The sequence below is a fragment of the Castanea sativa genome, chromosome 7 (assembly GCF_040712315.1).
Source record: "Castanea sativa cultivar Marrone di Chiusa Pesio chromosome 7, ASM4071231v1".
In the NCBI taxonomy this organism is placed as follows: Eukaryota; Viridiplantae; Streptophyta; class Magnoliopsida; order Fagales; family Fagaceae; genus Castanea; species Castanea sativa.
In genome coordinates this window covers 4327552-4341589 of record NC_134019.1, presented here as the reverse complement: position 1 = coordinate 4341589, position 14038 = coordinate 4327552, and the positions used below count along the sequence as shown (strand labels likewise).

At 34.2% G+C, this 14038-nt stretch overlaps 2 protein-coding genes across 2 annotated transcripts; both read right to left on the bottom strand.

Moving 5' to 3' along the window:
• Positions 1 to 10651: 10651 nt before the first annotated feature.
• Positions 10652 to 11626, bottom strand: LOC142643875 (uncharacterized). Its single transcript, XM_075818603.1, has one exon. It carries the CDS (start codon positions 11624 to 11626, stop codon positions 10652 to 10654), a length of 975 nt encoding a protein of 324 aa, XP_075674718.1.
• Positions 11627 to 11707: 81 nt separating this feature from the next.
• LOC142643874 (uncharacterized) lies at positions 11708 to 12655 on the bottom strand. Its single transcript, XM_075818601.1, has one exon. The coding sequence runs from the start codon at positions 12653 to 12655 to the stop codon at positions 11708 to 11710; it is 948 nt and encodes a 315-aa protein (XP_075674716.1).
• Positions 12656 to 14038: the final 1383 nt, after the last annotated feature.

Sequence of the window (14038 nt, the reverse complement as noted above, 5' to 3'; positions counted from 1 at the left end):
AACAATAATTGTAATGCTATGAATAAGAGGAAATTTTAAATTCCATTTATGATTAAGTAAATGGTGTAGTCTATTGAACCGAACATAAGTGAAAAAAAAAATTGTGTTTTTTCTAGAAAAGCAGAAACTAAGGATGGCAAAGATCTCTTGCCCTACATTGCCTCAAGTGGAATTTACTTTTCTTGAAGATAAGACTATGTGAGGATAGGTTTTACTCATCCTGCCTTATCTTTTTTTGCCCCATCTCTAATGTGTATATGCATATTTGTATTCAATATATTTAAATTATATATATTATTTTTTCGTACACTTTTTGCATATATTTTATTACTATCTCTCATTTACTCTCTCTCTCTCTCTCCAAGGACGGACCCCGGTGGGGGCTCAAGCCCACTTTAGGCTCAAATTTTTTTTAGTAGTTTAATTTTCAGTAAAAAATTAAAAAAAAAAATTTAGACTTGGGCCCCCCTTACTTTGTAGCTTGGGTCCCCTCCAAAATCATGAATCATCAACCCCGTCCATATAAATCTTAAAAAAAATGTAAAAAAACAATAGTGTCTTATGTATTAAGAAATAATAGTGTTTTGTATCTTTTATTTTTGTTGGTAGATAATTGCATTTTAATATGTTAAGAAATAATAATTTTTGTGTATTTATCTTGGTTGAAAGTTTCTTAATACTATATGGATGCATATTTGAATTTTTTTATTTTTTTATTTCGCTTATCTCTGGCTCCACCTAGCTTGAAATTCTGAGTATATCCCTATCTCTCTCTCTCTACCAATTTCTCTTGCTATTTTTCTTTTAAGGATAGCAAAATGGCAAAAATTAGATCAAGTGCATAAAAGAATTGGATCCAAACCTAGTCCATTGCAAAATACAGCCAACTTGCCGCACTCTCGTCCAACAAATTTTTTCCAATTTTTTAAAAACAAAAATGAATATGGAAAGAACAGGACACCTCCCATCTCAACCACGAGGTGGTATATCCTGCACCCGGCATATATGCCGGGTGCAAGATATCATTTTCGCTCAACCACACCCTATCTCATTGTCATACCTAACACGTACCACCCATCCTATAAATGATAAATTTTCCCAGGAACTCATGTGCACTTTTACAAAGTTGAAGGTCCAGTCCAATCAGGCATGACCATTTATTTTTTTAACAAAAAGGATAGCAATGTTTGCATTTTACATCAAATCGAAAAGATATAAACATGAGTAATGAGTTAATGATCAAAATCTCTTTCCTTGTGAGTTGCCATTGCCTTCAACAAAATGATTGACTTTTCAGAACTAGCATCTACCCTTTTAAAAAAAAAATACTATTTTAATATATTAAAAAATTATTTTATTTATTTTAACACAGTATTTTATAATATAATTTAAATTATATATTTTATTTTTTACCACTTTATTTAAATATTATTATTTTTTAATTAAGAAAAATATTTTGTATGAAGAGAATGTTTTAATAAAAAAAAAATAGTACATCTAGTGTCAAAACATCAGTACAGTAATTACAATCTATTAAAGCCACAGCTTCCATATGTATTGGCCTACAGAGCGCCCTCCTCCGGTCCTCGGCCGTGGCGATGTTATCGCGGAGCAGCGGCGGCGGGTCGATTTCCATGCTCAAGTCGCTATCAACCTTGATCAACGAGTCCGACTCCGATCCCAACCTCTCCATTGGATCCCCCATTGAAAATTGAAAATGAGAGCGAAAGAGATAGAGAGAGTGAGTTTTAGGGTTCAATGAATGAGAGTGACGAGTCCAAAAGAGTTGAGAGACTTTGATGAGAGAGTTTTGAGTCTTTCTTTTTCTTCTTCTATTATTATTTATCGTTTTGTTTGTTTGTTAGCTTTTTTTTCTTTTTTCTTTTTGGTTTGGTGGTGATGATTTAAAAAGTAAGGGCCGCCTAACTCCGAGGTAGGGGGTGCGTCATGCACATAGACATGGCGGGCCAATCACCTTTGCTTTCTCTTTTAGTTTTTTTTTTTTTTTTCATTTTTCAATTTTCAATTGCACTAAACAATGACCTTTCACACAGCATGTATCATGTTTTTAGCTTGATTTTTTTCTTTTTTCTTTTTAATATTGTTTTTTTCAGCTTACTTTTTAATCACCTTTTGAATAAATTGATTAAAAAAAAGAATACGGTAAGATTTTTGTTTCGCTTTTAAATTTTAATAAAGAATCATGTTAATGAATGTCTTAGGGGCAATTATTAATAAATTATAATAGGAAAATTTTTACACTACTTTTATGGGATATATAAAAGATTGTTAATAACGTTTATTATTAAGCTCAGGGACATTTATGTATGAATATATCTGTGATTGGAATAATTTATATATTAAAGATGTAGTAGCTCAAGGACATTTATGTATGAATTTAAGCCATCAAGCCAAATCATGTTAGTTCTTAATTCCGTTTTTTCTCTCTCATCTCTTTGTCACTTTCAACTTCCAAGAATAATTGTAATGCTATGAATAAGAGGAAATTTTAAATTCCATTTACAGTTAAGTAAATGGTGTAGTCTATTAAAGCGAACATAAGTGAAAAAAATGTGTGTTTTTTAGAAAAGTACAAACTAAGGATGGCAAAAATCTCTTGCCCTACATTGCCTCAAGTGGAATTTCCTTTTCTTGAAGACAAGAGATACACTTTTTGCATATATTTTATTACTATCTCCCATTTACTCTCTCTCTAGGGACGAACTCAGGTGGGGGCCCAAGCCCCTTTGGGCTCAAATTTTTTTTAGTAGTTTAATTTTCAGTAAAAAATAAAAAATTTAGACTTGGGCCCCTTTACTTTGTAGCTTGGGCCCCCTCCAAAATCATGAATCATCAACCCCACCGATATAAATCTTAAAAAAAAATGTAAAAAAACAATAATGTGTCTTGTGTATTAAGAAATAATAATGTTATGTCTTTTGTTTTTGTTGGTAAATGATTGCATCTTAATATATTAAAAAATAATAATTTTTTTGTATTTATCTTGGTTGAAAGTTTCTTAATACTATATGGATGCATATTTGAAATTTTTTTTTTCCGCTTATCTCCGACCCCATCTAGCTTGAAATTCTGAGTCCGTCGCTTATCTCTCTCTAACAATTTCTCTTTCTATTTTTCTTTTAAGGATAGCAAAATGGCAAAAATTAGATCAAGTGCATAAAAGAATTGGATCCAAACCTAGGCCATTGCAAAATACATCCAACCCGCGGCACTCTCGTCCAACAATTTTTTTCCAATTTTTCAAAAATAGAAATGAATATGGAAAGAACAGGACACCCCCCATCTCATTGTCATTCCTACCACGTACCACCCATCCTATAAATGATCAATTTTTCCCAGGAACTTGTGCACTTTTACAAAGTTCAAGGTCCAGTCCAATCAAGCATGACCATTTATTTTTTTTAACAAAAAGGATAGTGCATTTTACATCAAATCAAAAAGATATAAACTGTGAGTTGCCATTGCCTTCAACAAAATGATTGACTTTTCAGAACTAGCATCTACCCTTCTAAAAAAAAATACTATTTTAATATATTAAAAAATTATTTTATTTATTTTAACACATTATTTTATAATATACTTTAAATTATATATTCTATTTTTTACCACTATATATTTTTTTAATTAAGAAAACTATTTTGTATGAAGAGAATGTTTTAATAAAAAAAAAAGTACATCTAGTGTCAAAACATCACTATAGTAACTACAATCTATTAAAGCCACAGCTTCCATATGTATTGGCCTGCAGAACGCCCTCCTCCAGTCCTTGGCCGTGGCGACGTTCTCGCGGAGCAGCGGCGATGGGTCGATTTCCATGCTCGGGTCGTTATCGACCTTGATCGACGAGTCCGACTCCGATCCCAACCTCTCCATCGGATCCCCCATTGAAAACGAAAATATGAGAGAGAGAGAGAGAGAGAGAGAGAGAGAGAGAGAGAGAGAGAGAGAGAGAGAGAGATGTGAGTGTGTGTGAGTTTTAGGGTTCAATGAATGAGAGTGATGAGTCCAAAAGAGGAGTCCATATTATTAGGTGAGTTTTGAGTTGTGACTTTGAGAGAGTTGAGTCTTTCTTCTTCTTCTTCTTCTTCTTCTTCTTCTTCTTCTTCTTCTTCTTCTTCTTCTATTATTATTTATCGTTTTGTTTGTTAGCTTTTTGCTTTGGCGGTGATGACTTAAAAGGGAGGGCCACCTAACTTTGAGGTAGGGGATGCGTCATGCGCACAAACATGGAGGGCCAATCACCTTTGCTTTCTTTTAATTCTTTTTTTTTTTTCCAATTTTCAATTACACTAACTAAACAATGACCTTTCACAAGCATGCTTTTAGCTTTTTTTTTTTTTAATATAATTTTTTTTTCAATTTACTTTTTAATCACCTTTTGAATAAATTGATTAAACAAAAAATAATATGCTAAGATTTTTGTCTCACTTTTAAATTTTAATAAAGAACCATGTTCACGGATGTCTTTAGGACAATTGTTAATAAACTATAATAGGAAAATTTTTACATTACTTTTATGGGATATATAAAAGGTTGTTAATAACGTTTATTATTTTATCACTCTCTAAATAAAATGTTTCTAAAAATAACTACGACACTGGTTAACATTTCCTTTTAACAAATAAGGGCTTGTTTGGTATTGCTATTTAAACAACAGTTTTCAGTGTTTAAAAACCACGACACGTATTTTTACAACATTTTTTAACTCATACGTATTTTCACAATACTTAAATAATATTACTAGAAATCTCTTACCAAACGGATCCTGAGCTACTGAGCTCATGGATGTTTATGTATGAATATATTTGTGATTGGAATAATTCACATATTAAAGATGTAGTAGCTCAGGGACGTTTATGTATGAATTTAAGCCATCAAGTCAAATCATGTTAGTTCTTAATTCCGTTTTTTTCTCTCTCATCTCTTTGTCACTTTCAACTTCCAACAATAATTGTAATGCTATGAATAAGCGGAATTTTTTAAATTTTATTTATAGTTAAGTAAATGGTGTGATCTATTGAAGCAAACGTAAGTGAAAAAATGTGTTTTTTTAGAAAAACACAAACTAAGGGTGGCAAAAATATCTTGCCCTTCGTTGCCTCAAGTGGGATTTCCTTTTCTTGAAGACAAGGCTATGGGCAGGATAGGTTTTACTCACCCTACCTTATCATTTTTTTGCCCCATCTCTAATGTGTATATACATATTTGTATTTAGTATATTTAAATTATATATATTAATTTTTTATAAATTTTTTGCATATATTTTATTACTATCTCCCATTTACTCTCTCTCTCTCTCTCTCTCTCTAACTATTTCTCTTTCTATTTTTCTTTTAAGGATAGCAAAATGGCAAAAATTAGATCCACTGCATAAAAGAATTGGATCCAAACCTAGTCTATTTTTCCAAATTTTTTTTTTTAATGAATATGGTAAGAACAGTACACTATTAATTCAACCATACCCCATCTCGCTGTCATCCCTAGCAGCACGTACCACTCCTCCCATAAAAGATCAATTTTTCTGTGGAATTCATGTGCACTTTTACAAAATTCAAGGTCCAGTCCAATCAGACATGACCATTTTTGTTTTTTTTAAGAAAAAGGAATGCTATGTTTGCTGCATTTTACATCAAATCCAAAAGATCTAACATGATTTAATGATCAAAATCTCTTTCCCAGTAGTTGGCATTGATTTCAACAAAATGATTGACTATACAGTACTAGTATCTACCACTAAAAAAAAAATTTAATATATCAAAAAGTTACTTTATAATACACCTTAAATTATATATTTTATTATTTTATCATTTTATTTAAATATTATTTATTTATTCTTTTTAATTAAAAAAATATATTTTGTATGAAGAGAATGTTTGAATAAAAAATATATATATCTACTGTCAACACATCACTATAGTAAATGCCAAATTTATTTAGCAATTGACATATATTTTGAAGGTGATAATTATCTTATTACAAAGAGTAATGTTAATTGCAAAGTGCACAAAACGTGTAACTACAATCTATTAAGGCCACAGCTTCCATATGCAGCATTGGCCAATTATCATTTTATAATGAATTTGAATTTGATAAAAATGTGATGTAAAACCTATGGATTAGACCATACAAAAAAAACAGGCTTTGTTGGTAGATGACTTTGGAGATCTGTAGAATTTGGGGTGGGTAATACTTTATGTAGTGAATTGCTAGTATATACCCAAACACATCTCATCTTATCTTCAAATTAAGAAACTAGAAACATGAAAAGTTCTCCCTAGATTCTTGCATTTTGTCTTTAACTTTCATAAAGAGTGTACTTATAGTCATTAATTCATCCAAGATTTGGCATGCACGTGGCACCATAATCTAACAAAATTAGAAATCAATATAATCATTTATTAAAGAAAGAGCGACATTCTGGTAAGTTGTGAATGAAGGTGAAAAAATTATTATTTACACCGAGAAGATTGCTAATGTCATTTATGTAAATATATGTGTGAGCTTCCTAATCAACATAAGGAATAAAAAATAAAAATTACTAGATGATGCCACATTTACATAAATAACAACATTTTATTAGTTGAGAGGTCAAAAAAGATTACATCAACAATCCTCCTAATGGAGCTAATAATTTATCATGAATGTGAGGATTAAAAATGATGAGACTTGCCTTACGAGTCTTTTGGGTAAATATTGCTAAAAGTGAAGCTTTTTGGGGTTATAGTCACTGTTTGAAGTTATTTGGGGAAATGAGGAGAGAGAGTGAATTTCGGCAACAGTGTTGCCAAATTCAAAGAAAAAGTATGAGAGGGAGAATCAAAACTGAGGAGAGAGAAATTTTGGAATTTCGGCAACAGTGTTGCCGAAATTCCTTCTGCCCAAACCTGCCCGCTACACTGAGTGCCCAAAAAAATAAAAAAGGTTTGTGGCAATCCCATTGCCGAAAATGGAGGGAAAAAAAAAAGAAGAGAAAATGTGGCAATGGGATTGCCGAAATAGTGGGGAAAAAAAAAAAAAAGAGGTGGCCATGTAGTGCCGAAATAGGGGAAAAAAAAAAAAAAAAAGGAAATGTGGCAATGGGATTGCCGAAATAGGGGGGGAAAGAAAAAAAAGAAAAAAAGAAAGGGAAATGTGGCAATGGGATTGCCGAAATAGGGGTGGAAAAAAAAAAAAGGAATTGTGGCAATGGGATTGCCGAAATAGGGGGTAAGAAAAAAAAAAAAGAATTGTGGCAATGGTATTACCGAAATAGGGGGAAAGGAAAAAAAAAAGAAAAAAAGAATTGTGGGTATTGTGGCAATGCTATTGCTGAAAATGTGAAAAAAATTATAAAAAAAGAAAAAGAAAAATCAATTGTGGCAATGACATTGCCGAAATAGAAGAATTCTTATCTGGTTTCAAGTACATATATTCTAACACGTGAAAGTTATAGAAAAAAAAAATATTGATGTGACTCGTACTTGAAGAAAAGTTTTCGCTGAGATTCTTTGCTAAGAATCAAACAAGACTTGAAGAAGAATCTCTGCAAAAAAAATATGATTGATGTAACAAAAAGACTGGAGTATACCGAAATAGGTGAGCGTATCACCCCATATTTGCATCAATGTAGACTATACCGTGTTACCCGCCTACCACATATAGATATTGACTGGAGTCTTATCACTTCTTTGGTGGAGCGGTAGCAATCTGAAACCCATACATGTCACCTACCAAATTGTGAAATGTCGATCACTCTACAAGATATAGCAATCATTACAGGATTGCCTATTGATGGCAATGCAGTGTGCGGGCCCACTAATATGGAATGGGGGCCAGTTTGTCAGAATTTACTTGGAGTGACACCACCTGAAACTGCATTGACATATGGTAGCCTTAAAATAACATGGGTTAGGAATACATTTTTGAATCTACCAGAGGGTGTCAATGCTATAACAACCTAACAGTATGCTAGGGCATACATGTTCCAGGTCTTGGCTTTACTATTTGGAAATAAGAGCCAAAATAAATTGTATTGCTACTTTCTCAGGCTGTTAGCGGACTTTGGTATAGCTGGGCAATATAGCTGGGGTAGTGCCACGCTTGCTTTCCTTTATAAAGAGTTGTGTATTGCTTCTATTAAAAAAACCACGGAGGTTGCAGGTCCTATTTTTATATTACAATTATGGGCATGGGAGCATCTTCCATATTTGACTCCAATTCCAATAATTCCAATAAATTTAAATGGTGACGATCCATACGGTTGCAAGTATAATATTTACTTTCTATTTCTATACAATATTGTATACTGTAGTGTTTATCCTTGATACTTTCAAACCCTAAAATCAGTGGCAATCATTAATTGTGTATAGGTGGGATACTAGGAGAACTTATACTCACACACCAACGCATGTTCTACCTGCGTACCGTTCTAATCACGATACACATAATAAGGATCAGGTAATATATGTTGTCACAATACATCAATGGTTAATTTACTAGTTACATTATTATCTTGATCGATTATAACATAGTTATTGTAATTGAAATCGCTGGTTATTTGGACACCATACGATAATTATTTGCATCCATGGTGTCTTGTAGGACAACATATATGGCTTACAACAGCGCCATTGCTATGTTTCCAAATTGTTGAGGATTACCATCCAGAGAGAGTCATGCGACAATTTGGATTATTGCAAAGATGTCCAAAGTGGCCTACTGACAATTTTGATAAATCTGTACATTGTGTAAAGTTGACAGGAAAGGCTGGTGTTGATTGGTGTAAGCATCATGCACATTACTACCAACTTTGGAACCAGCGAGCTCAAAATATAGTTGGAGATGAAAATTTTCATCTAGATGTGGATTACACAACATGGTACCACCAACATGGCCACTTATTTACGACACAAGAGGCGGCTGCCCATATGTACCAGGTTATTATTTTAGCATTTTTAATACTGCACTAATATTGATAACAAATTATTATTTTAGCATTTTTAATAATACTGCACTAATAATTTTTTTTCTTTTTATGTGGCAGCAAACGAAAATTAATAAGATGTTAACTTCAGCTGTTGCAAACCAAGGAAGGGCTGACCTGACTGCACAACAAGTCCTTCCGGCAATAGTAGAGAGCCTTACTCGAGTGAAGTTATCAATGGAAGCAGATATTTCATCCGTCCCTACTGAGAGGGTGACACACTTTGGGCGACGACAGAGGCACCAAGGAAGACAGGGTAGACAACGTAGAAATGATGAAGCTGGACCATCCACGTCTACCCAAGCTGGACCATCCACCTCTACCCAAGCTGGGCCATCCACATCTGCCCATAATGAGCCTACCACCTTCAATGAGTATAATCCAATTAATGTCAATGAGTATTGTATGTCTTTATATCAACAGATTGGATTATCAACTTCCATAGGACAAGGATTAGAGGGTTTGTTTAATTATGACCACCATCCCCAGCCTAGTTCAACACCTCCCTCTTATCATCCATCGCCACCTCCATACTATTCTGGGCAATACAATTATGGCCAAGATGCTCAGTTTAGTTATGAACAACCTTCCCAACCATCCCCTCATGTTGGTGATTTCTGCACACCACCAAATACATGGGCATGTGCTCCGAACTCTGAGGAAGAGGCCTCTATAACAGACTCTGAGGAAGATGCCTCAAATGAGGATAGTGGGGAAGATGAAGAAGATGCAGAAGATATGGAGGTGTCATCAGATAATGAAAGTGATGAAGGTGGTAATTATCAAACAGATTTTGATATTAGAACACAGCCAAGGCGTATGGGAAATAGTCCTGTGCAAGCACGAAGGTACCCTCAACGAGTAAATAGGCATCCTCCACGTTGTGGAACACAACAAAAACTTCATGTACCCCATCGTGGAAATCACTAATCAATTATTAAAAATATATTAAAGTATTATCATTGTTTATGCATCATTGTAGCAAAAAATATTATGCCTACATAGTATATATATCACGTTATACTACTAACTGTAAGGCCTTTGCAAAAATAAGAAATGTGTACACATATTTGGTATTTGAAATTAGTGCCCAATTAATTTAATCATACATCTATTTAATATAATTTTCCAATCCACAACCTCTCTTCCAAACCCTTGTAAAAGTGTCAAAGAAAAATAAAACTTTCACCATCTAATTTTCGTCCAAATTTACAGTAGTAATTTGTGAGTTAATTTCGGCCTTCAAAAAATGTGAATTTCAAAAAACTCAAAACATAAAAGTTGTAGATACTTAAGTCACGGTTCCAGCCCATCTAGTCTTAAGTCAATTGGATTTTTTAGGAGAGAGATACATCTAAAATACTGATTAGTGCTCAAATATGATTTTTCCTCTTTATATATATATATATCCACTCCATAAAAGTATATATTTGAAGGTGTTATCGAACCCCTAAACTATAATACGCAATATATATATACACACACACATGCACAAAAAAAAAAAACATACACCCCAATCAAACTTGCAGTAATAGAAAACATTGTAGCATATGGAATTAGTACCAACTTGTTCTATCAAATAATACAAACTAACAATATGGTCTAACTCCTAAAAAAAAAAGAACAGTCCAACCAATCCACCGAAGTAGATTGAATACATATGTTGGGTCATTCAGTTTGGCCACTAGTGGAGCCAGCCATAATTCGAGTGGGGCATGTTCTTCTATTATGGCCTTCTTGCCTACAAAGGCTGCACAATGGCCTTGGTTGATGCTCTGTCCCTAAATCCATTTCATTTAGAAGCCGAGTTGATCTTGGTCGACCTTTTGCACGGCGCAACTTCACATTAGGATACAAGACCGGGAAATCAGGCTCATTCCAATGTACACTGTCTGGAACCATGCGAAATCTAGGTGCATAACAAGCAACTTGTTCTTCCAAACAGTAGTAGCGGTCGATATATCGCATTGCAGAGATGCCTTGATATTTACACACGGCAATGACATATGAGCACGGAATCTTATAAACTTGCCATTTTTGACAACTACAAGTGCTCTCCCTCAAATTTACCTCATGACGATGATTACCCCTATAAGCAGAGTTAGGGTTTATTGGTGTTCTGACTTCAAATAGACCATCTTCATGACTAAACACAATAACTGAATGCTTTGGTGCCTTTTTTTCCCATTTATTGAATTTATTCTTTGCATAGGCTGTAATGCGTTCACCGGCTGTAATCTCTGCGTGTGCCTTAGTATACCGATCGGCTAAGTAGGCTACACAACGGTAGTATGTAAGCTCAACTAACGCAGTTATGGGCAGATTTCTAGCACTCTTTAGAACACCGTTGAAGCTTTCAGATAAATTTGTAGTCATTGCCCCATAACGATGTCCACTATCGTGTGCTAATGTCCACTTCTGCACTGGTAATTCCCTTAAATACTTATCATCATCTGCATTTAATTGAGTAATTCTATCCCTTGTTATTTGATACTTTTGTAGCTGATTCTCCATGCCTGCCCACATTACCATAGCCTTCAAGTTTTTATTCCCAATTTTTTGATTGAAATTGCTAGCCACATGGCGAAGGCAAAAACGATGATGCCAACGTGTCGATTCACATATAAACCGTATCGCTGACATTATACCAGGGTGGCGATCAGATATGACACATAACTCATCTCGATTAGTGACATTATTTTGAATACAACGCAAAAACCAATACTAGCTATCATTAGATTCCTCCTCCACAATGGCAAAGGCAAGTGGAAAAAGTCTATTGTCACCATCCCAAGTTGATGCAATCAATAACTTACCTCTGTACTTACCATATAGGAAAGTTCCATCTATACTAATCACTGACCTACAATGTTGAAAACCTTCAATTGATGGACCAAAAGCCCAGAAAACTCTCTCAAATAGGGCACAGCCTGGCACAGTAGCAGGTACCGTTCTCCAAATAACCCTGCTGCCCGGGTTTGAATCAGTCAAAGCTTTCAACCATTTTGGCAATAATTGGTAAGATTTGTCCCAATCACCAAATGCTCTACCAATTGCCTTCTGTTTCGCCTCCCACACCTTAAAATAAGAAGGCCGGTATTCGTACTTATTGTAAAGACTCTGTTGAAGCGAAGAAATCCTTATATTTGGATCATCTTTGACAATATTCCTCAACTCTTTCTCAATAATATGAATGTCTAATTGCTCGTGATCTTGTGTGAGTGTGGACTCCGTACATGTGTGTGGACCATTGTATTTCCTAACCTCAAAGAACCCATGCGTAGCCCGGAAGCATGCTCGAAGACGCCAAGAACAATTTTTGCAACATACAGACCAACATGCTGGATCTGACTCTTTTACACTAAATGTTTGGTTCCTCTTGATGTGATATTTTTTAACAGCAGCTTGTAGTTCATCCTTATCAGCAAAAAGCAATCCCACATAAAACTCTTGGGTAGGGTCCCAAGTACTCTGAATGGGCTTTTCAAATGGTGGGGTTGGATCAATCATATTTTCCCACGTGTTCTGTGAAAAGCTCAGTGATGAAGGTTGATGGAACACCATTGCTGGACTGCTTTCATGATTAGGTTCATTGGGAAGCTCCTGTTCATCTCCAACATCATTAAGGACCTCGTCGTTATCAAGTTGGTCATTACTATCCATGGCCCGCATCCTTTCTGATAATGTATGGACCGCATTTTCAGTAGTAGCAGCTATGTGGTGTGTATCATTGGGATCATTAGTAGCTCTCTGAGTGGCGGTTTAGTCATACTGAGTTTCAAACTGTGGTGCAACATGCTTAGTTAGGTTATCATAGTCAACATCATTGGTGTTCATTGGCCGATAAGGAGCATGTTGGTCCTCAGTTGCAACATGGGTATATGGAGCATGATAGTCAGCACCACCAATGTTGATTGGGGAACGAGCCACATCTTCAGAATAATGACCAGTATGAGTGGCATATGGATCATGAAAGTGCCCGCCATGTGAATAACTGACCGGTGCACTTGGTTCTTCGTTGCCATATTGAATGGGAAAAACATCTTGATGGCTTCTTATGGGCTCCACACCCACGTACAACTCTGCACCTACAAAACCATATTGGCAGTCTAACATATTGAATATTGCATTAACACCATTATCATCTTCTACCAAAACTTGTTGGTAATTCACAGGATGTGGATGACATTGAAAAGGAAATTTATACCAAATAGTAAGTTTTGAATCTTCTCTGTTTATATGAAGCGTGGATGCTACTCTATCACATAGATCTTCAAATGTCACACCCCTGCTTAATGGAAGCATAGAAGGAGGTGGTCCATGGTAATAAACCCCATTTTCACCATGTTTAATTATTTCACCGGAATGGATGAGAAAAATGAACAACTTTTCTGCCATTCACACTAAAACATAAAAGTAGTATTAATATATTAACACTACACAACCATTAAAATGCAATACAAGAAGGTAATCTATTAAAAATATTCAATGTTTAAATAGCTAGGGTTAAGAGAATTCTATTAAAGAGGATTGGTTTACTGATAATTTATTATTGTCTATCATAGTAGTTAAAATTATTTAGAATGATCCGTTATGGTTACGTAAATTATTTTATGTTGCTCTTCATTTTGCTTCTTCTAAAATAAGACAGATTATATTTCTCATGCATCATTACGCTAATAGATAAATATTTATAATATCCTATAATTTTTGTTATTATTATTATAACTAAAACTTAGATTTTTGATTTAGGGGCATGTACTAACCTTTTTTTTTTTTGGGTTTTCTTATAGCATACATGTATATTTTAGGCTAACAAAGTAAGAATTTTTTAAAGAAAAACTTATGTCAATTTTGAAATTTATTTTGGCTATATGAAATTTTAGGCAAGACCCATAATTTAAAACATATCATACAAATCAGTTCTTGTTGCAAAACACATAATACAAAAACAAGATTTTCATGAACAAATAATTTAACAAAAACAAAATTTTCATGCTTAGCTATACCCCTAAAACATATCAACATGAATATTATAAAAAGAAAAGTAACTAC

Coding starts and splice junctions, on each gene's coding strand:
- LOC142643875 (XM_075818603.1), bottom strand. CDS start 11,626: ATGTCAGCGATACGGTTTATATGTGAATCGACACGTTGGCATCATCGT.
- LOC142643874 (XM_075818601.1), bottom strand. CDS start 12,655: ATGCGGGCCATGGATAGTAATGACCAACTTGATAACGACGAGGTCCTT.